The 6,978-nt window shown below is 39.2% G+C and overlaps 2 protein-coding genes across 2 annotated transcripts in view; one reads left to right on the forward strand and one right to left on the reverse strand.

The window, feature by feature from the left end:
* Positions 1-1,017: 1,017 nt before the first annotated feature.
* On the forward strand, positions 1,018-2,604 carry LOC107047709 (COP1-interactive protein 1-like). The gene has a single exon (XM_015270510.1). The coding sequence runs from the start codon at positions 1,018-1,020 to the stop codon at positions 2,602-2,604; it is 1,587 nt and encodes a 528-aa protein (XP_015125996.1).
* A 1,697-nt stretch (positions 2,605-4,301) lies between these two features.
* LOC107047710 overlaps positions 4,302-6,978 on the reverse strand; it is an 8,547-nt gene continuing 5,870 nt past the window's right edge. The window contains exons 5-6 of the mRNA XM_029126737.1: positions 4,470-4,628; positions 4,302-4,388 (exon numbers count right to left, since the gene is read on the reverse strand). Coding sequence (XP_028982570.1) covers positions 4,335-4,388; positions 4,470-4,628 — 213 coding nt within the window. The 3' untranslated portion in view covers positions 4,302-4,334. The remainder of the gene's footprint in view (positions 4,389-4,469; positions 4,629-6,978) is intronic.

The following is a 6,978-nucleotide window of genomic DNA, read 5'->3' on the forward strand; positions in this document are numbered from 1 at the left end:
AGACTAGTCTCAGTATCGTGTGCAGCCCTATCTGGGAGTGGGGTTTCAGAAATCATTGATTCAATCGAATTAATTAATTCAGTAGTGAAGTGGTAAACGGAGAGAAGTCGACTTATCTCCCAGTTGAGTTTTTGAGAAATATTTCCGAATCTAAGGGAGATAGCGAAATTTTTATAATTATATTGTTTGAAACGCAACTAAAATTCCAGAACATTCTGGTCGACTAGCTCGGCCTAGTTCGAAAATCTCCGGGACCCTTCGGGTCATCAGTCATAAGTGACCGAAACACGCGCGAATCAGTTTAGGCTTAGCCTCTCACCGTATATAAGTCTATCTCGAGCAAATCACCTGTAGACGTCGTATAGTATCAGTACAGTTCCGATCAGTACATCAACTCAGTTCATTTATTCAGTTTTATAAATTCAGTCTAGAGTCAATCAACGCAGTTAAATAATTATCAGTATAAATTCAGTAAATCAATTAACAACTTTTTTGAGACATTCAACCGTGTATAAAGTGTACATATTTTCAGACTTTATAATAAATGGTGACTTTAGAAAACTCAGTATTTTTTCTTTCACGGCTCATCCTACTTTAACTATCCTCTAACACCTCCCACAATCCACCCAATTTACAGATCCTCTCCTCAAACATATATTTTTTGTAGCACTCAATCGGCTCCACAAAAAAGGTTATAACAAAAATGTTGCTATCTCCCTTAGATTTCGAGATATTGACTGAAAACTGGTCAATAGTCAAAATTGACTCATCTCCTTTTACCACTTCGCTACTGAATTGAAGGTCAGTTTTTGTTTAAATTGAGATCCGGTTAACCCGCGGTTAACGTTAATACTCCCCCACTGAGCCTAGCCGATCGGACATCTTAACCCGAAGTTGAGCGAGGGCTAACCGTGGTTAGTCAAACCAAAATCTGACCCTAGAACAAAATTTGATAACTTCCAGATGAATGAAAGCAATCCCAAAAGATCCTCAACGCCATTCCCTGCAGACCCAGAAATGCCTCCAAAGCGTCAAAAAATCGACTCTCCAAATTCTTCAGCCCCCGGCACCTCATACGGTGACTTAGCCTTCGGGACCGAGTGGAAATCCAACCGAATGAAGAAAGAACTCGAATCCCTTCGGCTCAAAATATCTCTGACTGAAGCCGCTGCCATACAGCATCACAAGTTACGCAAGCAAACCGAAGACCTTTTTGTGCGGGAGAAGAATATCCTCGAGATGCAGGTTCAGAGGGATGCAGAGACGATCAAACAACTCGAGAAGGACCTGGGGACAGCAATGAGGAGGGCTCACGAGGCATGCGTGCCTCAATTGTCCGTAGAATCCGAGATGGCCAGACCGAGGGCCACAATCCAACAGCGAATTACAAAATTAGCCACCAAGAACCTCAGGTTGGAAGATGATGCAACCCAGTCGACCTCTCCAAGAGCTTCAGACTTGACGAAGCTTCAAGAGGAGAACAGAGAGGCTTTGGAGAAGCTAGTAGCTGCAGAGAAAAAAATCAGCGAGCTAGAAAAAACCATAGACGAAAACTTGACATCTCAGGCGGAAGTTGAACTTCAAAGTTTGAAACTCCAACAGGCGAAGATTATGATTCACAGATTAAGCTCAACGAACCGTACTTTGTCGGAGAGAGAGAAACTCTCGACAGCACATATCAAAGAGCTCGAGAAAGAAATAGAATCGTCGAAAGATAAGCTCGCGATGCTCTCAGATGTTGTGAAGGAGAAAGTTGTGGCAAATGAGGGTCTTGAGAAGCAGATATCGATTTTGAAGGAGAAATTGAAGAATAGAGAGAGGCTTCAAGCCCAGCTGGCGATTCTGCGTGATAGGTGTGGAGAGTTGTCCTCGAAACTCCTTGAGTGTAAGAAGGAGGAGAATGTGCCAGGGTCGGAAGCTTTGCAGTCTACTCCTCAGCAGGCAGCCTCATCTGTGGCAGCTATGCCCCTACCACTGATCCAACTGCCAAAGTCGCAGGTCGATGCTTGGCAGAAGGGGAGTGACAAGACAGGGGAAGACCTGAGAAGATCGAGAGCGGCCAAAAGGAAATCTGCCGAGATGACGAGACGGAATATCGAGGACTTCGATGATGTGCAGTCGGTTGTCGACGGGAACAGGGGGAGGAATGAGGACAAGGACTCGTCGTGGAACGTTCCAGATGATGAAGAGTCTTTTTCCGACAATCAGTCAGACGAAGACGACTGTGACAGTCTGCCTGACGAGAATGAGGATGGAAATTCTGAGGGCGAGCCGACCTCCATCAAACAACCAGATGAAAATCTGCGTGTTCAGGTGGGACAATATTATTCAGTCATTGTCTCGAGCTCGCAGTTCTTCACCATCAAGTGGCAGTTCGAGTACAAGCACAGGGAAGCCAACAGGTGGGTCTGCAAAAAATGTGACGTAGTGGAAACTTCGAGGAACAAAATTGAGGATCACATTTGGGTAGTCCATTATGACGGCCACTTCACGTGTCCTTTATGCACCTATCGACCGCGACTGCTCCAAAGGAGAGACAGTATTAGGCAACACGTGAAGAAGGCACATCCCGAAAAGTACCGTGCCCGAAAGCGCAAAGTATAATTCACGTCGAGAGAGAAAAAACAGATTTGTAGGAATGAAAAAATTCGTGCCACAAACCTTTGTGTTTATGAATGGGATATAGTCTTGGAAGTTGAAGCAAATTGAACGATTTTTCAGACAAGAAAAAGAATTTCAAGATAACTCGTTCGAGTTTGGTTCCATCGATCGATATTTGATCCTTGTGGTGGCGAATTCGGATTATCATATAAACCGTAAATGAGTTGTTTTGGAAATCATTTTCTCTTGTTTGAAAAATCTTGAAATTGGCTGCAATCTTCTGAGTCTTCACTTCGTCTATGGGTGAAAAGCTTGTGACAAGAATCTGTTCATTCTTAAGTTTGCCTTTTTTATTGAGTGGTCAGACGTAAAACGTCTCATCACTGTAATGAGGGCTTTTAGGGGGAATTGAAACGCTTTACTGGGAATCTTAGCTCCTTAGAGTCTTCTGATGTTTTTTCTCCATAACTTTCATTGCCGAGATAATTTATCAACAAGAATGTTGAATTTTACGTATTGGAATTTGATACTTTAGCAGTGAAGTTCGTGATGAAGCGAATAAGGAGTTCAGGGGAAGTTATCAATTGACTTCTTGACTGAATTGAGGATTTCAATTTATTGTATTCTTCTTCATTCCTAGGGGCGAGCACATTAGACAGATTTAAGATATTGCTCCAACTGTTTACTCGGTAAATGTGGGGACATTAGTAGATTTGGATGATATCGGTCAACATAGATTTTTTCTCTGGTATTGCAATTCAACAGATTCATTATAGTTACATCTAATAGTTTTAATTTAGTTACAGAAATGTTTTGATACGGCTAGTAGAAGAGGTAGATTGGCCAGTTTCGATGAAATCTCATGAGCTTTTTTGAGATTTGTGGGGGTATAATTGAATTTGTTTATTGAGCAATTTGTTTACTAATTGTCAATAGTTTATGTTATTATCTGTAATAGTACAATTCAATTACTCAAATATTCTACTGTAGGAGAAGGAAAGATTGTGATTTATAATTAATTTTTTTGAGCATTCCTTCAACTCATAAATCCCTGATTGAATTTGTTTAAGTTTTCCATTATACAAGAATAAATATATTTGATGAATTTCATTCTTCGTTTTAGTGTTTCTCTCCGTTGTTTATCCGACAGATGAAGGCAATTTTGGCATAGAAAAACAAGGGGTTTTGTAATTTTCTAAAAGTTGACCACCAGATGGACACCCGCGAATACACACAAGGTGGTCAAACTTCGTATTTTTACATTTCAGACCATTCTACATCATTTCCATGCAAACTTTTCTAAGAGGATCTAAAAATAGAACGAATTCGATGCTTCCGTTCAGAAGCAAAAACTACTCAACCGATTTCAATTTTTTTCAAAATATTCGTCTCGATGTCTTTTATTTCAATCAATCAAAATATCCATGCCCGTTTGTACAAATTTCTGAAATATTTCACTTTTTCGGGTTTTCGCTGAAAATCCTTGTTAGCACTCTCACTTTTTAAAAATCAACAGATTACCTTGGAATTTGACATGAAGTGTTTTCTTTGCACCAGAATATTTTGTATTGAAAATGGGCTAAATCGTATGATTAATTTAGGAGATATTCAAGTTTGTATCTAAATCTAATTTCATGAATATCTCAAAACTACTCGACCAACTTTATTTTTTTTTTCAAAATATTTGTCTCGATGCCTTCTATCTTAATCAATTAAAAAGGGTCCTCCTTCGATCACTTCAGAATGGCACGTAGTGTAGTGAAGAAGGAATATGTAGCTGATATGTACTAGAACAGAAAAATAATTCCTTTGCCAAATGACCAATTTTGTAATATCGTTTCTCAGTCACATGATGAAATTTTTCATACCGATGCATAATAGCTCATAGATAATTTAGGCAAGATTCCACCGATTCTAATTACCGGAGGTGTCTGACATCTCTGTACTACAAAAATTACCATCCTATTGAATTCCTTCGAATTTCGGATCCATAAAGAGCTGTACAGTGCCCAACCAACGTCTTGATGCTGGGTAATTATATGAGCGATGAATTAAAAAATGAAAAAATTAGATAGAGCCCTTAAGTATAATCGGGCGAGGAGGGGGATATTCAAAAAATGTAGCCAATTTTACGAAGATGTTTTCACACATTATTAAATCCATCCAGACACCATTTGTAAAATTTGAGAAACCCCAGAAACAGGGCAACACCAAAAATGATTTTTAACGATGCCATGCATCGACCCATGAAAATATGAATGAGTCTCTCTAAAATTGATCATTTCCAAAAATATGGAATTTAACTCAACCAAATAAATAACACGAAAAAAGGACTACTGTAGCTTCAATTATATGTTGATTTCATAATTTTCTGTTGGTTAGAAGTCATTACATTTTCCTTGCATCGAGCGTACTCCACGCTTGGAAACAAAAGGGCCCCGTCCGTAAGGGGTTAAAGTTGCTGCTTATAGGGTAAACAGGTCAATTTCTGGACGGGGGTTAGTTTCTGGACGATTTCAACTTGCATTGAATATTCCACAAATAAAATGGAAATTGTATTAATTCTGTCGTGAATTGGTAAACTAGGATAAGTGCATTTTTTTCGAAAATGCGTTTTTTGGCCAAATCGCTTGCCAACAATGGTCTGCTACTACCCACGAAGGGATTTCGCGAAAAAACAAAAATTGACCCCAGTATGAAGAAAAAGTGAGAAAGATAAGTGCAGTGCATTAACTTGTTGGAAGATATGTTGACTTATCTTCCGAAGTGGAACCGATGGGAAAAGGATAAGTTGACTTATCTTTCTGGTACATTGGTGACCCTCATGTCTGGTTTCCGCACCTAACCCTCGTAACCCTTCCTTTGACCCTTTCACCTAATTCCAGCGAACCTTAATTTTTACTCTCATTCCGGTTTCTTTGTTCAGACCCTTATCGAATTTTTCGATTTTACACCCGAGTGTTTAGATTTATAAAACCCCAGTGTTTGAATTTTAAGGGTCGTCTTTCAAGGGGTCACGTGACCAAATCCATTTTTACTATTTACAGCCAAAACAATTCCTTCATTTTGATAAAACCCAATTTTCGACCTGTAGTCATGACTCCCGTATGTCAGAAATTGGCTTTCATGAAAATCAGGGAATTATGTTGGCTGTAATTAGTAAAGGTGACTTGGGTCACGTGACCCTTGTGAAGACGGCCCTTAAATCTGGTTGAATGATAAATTTCAAACAGTTTCGGTTTTATTGGAAAAAAAAAATTTATAGAAACAATGCAATTTTCTAGTTTTTAAAAATTATGGAATTGAACACAAACAAATATATCGAAACAAAATAGTTAAAAGGCAAGAGTACTGGATATTTAAACGCCGTAAGCCCACCATATTAAAAGGGTGTATGCGGGGCAAAATGGGTATTTCGGGAACTTGTAGGATTGAGTGGGGGTAAAATAGGTATTTCGGAAACTTGTACGATTGAATGGGGGCAAAATGGGTATTTTCTGAACTCATACGAATCATTTGGAAGAAAATGGGTATTTCTTGAATTTGTACGGTCGCATAGAGGGCAAAAATTATATGATAATTATTTTGAATAATTGTGTCAATTTATGAACATGACTGCCTCTCGAGTTATAAAATTATTCTTTTATGAATCACGTGCTCTCAAAACTAAGCTATCCGGCTAGTAGCCATATTCTCCTCAGGGTTGGGCACGTAAAATACGTCAAGTAAAATACCTAGTATTTTACACGTATTATACCATGTATTTTACGTCACTTTTTTTTAGATGTATAAAACGTAAAGTAAAATACGTTTTATACGTCACGTATTATACCATCTATTTGACATCAATTTTTACAATTTTGAGAGTGGAAATAATGGACTTACGTCAAAAGTCTCGAGGCTTACGAGGGCTACAAGGGAAAAATTTAATTTCTTGAGGGTCAATTGTCACGAGAGCCACGTGGGTAAAATTTAATTTCTTGAGGGTCAAACGTCACGAGGCTCATAAGGGCCACAAGGAGAACATTGAATTTCACGAGGGTTCCAAGGGGAAAATTAAATTTCACAAGGGTCAAGGAACATTATATTTCACGAGGAACAAATGTCACGAGGTTTACGAGGGCCACAAGGGAAAAATTGAGTTTCACGCGAATAAAACATCACAAGGCTCGCGAGGGAAACATTCAATTCACGAAGGGCAATTGTCTTGAGGCTCACGAGGCCCACAAGGCGAAAATTGAATTTCATAAGAATCAAACATCACCAGGCTCATGAGGGCCACGAGGGGAAAATTAAATTTCACGAGGGCCAAACATCACGAAGCTCACGAAGCTCACGACTCTCACGAGGGCCACGAGGGGAAAATTAATTTTCACT

Source organism: Diachasma alloeum, unplaced genomic scaffold, assembly GCF_001412515.2.
Source record: "Diachasma alloeum isolate Michigan unplaced genomic scaffold, Dall2.0 Dall_scaffold_78908, whole genome shotgun sequence".
Taxonomy (NCBI): Eukaryota; Metazoa; Arthropoda; class Insecta; order Hymenoptera; family Braconidae; genus Diachasma; species Diachasma alloeum.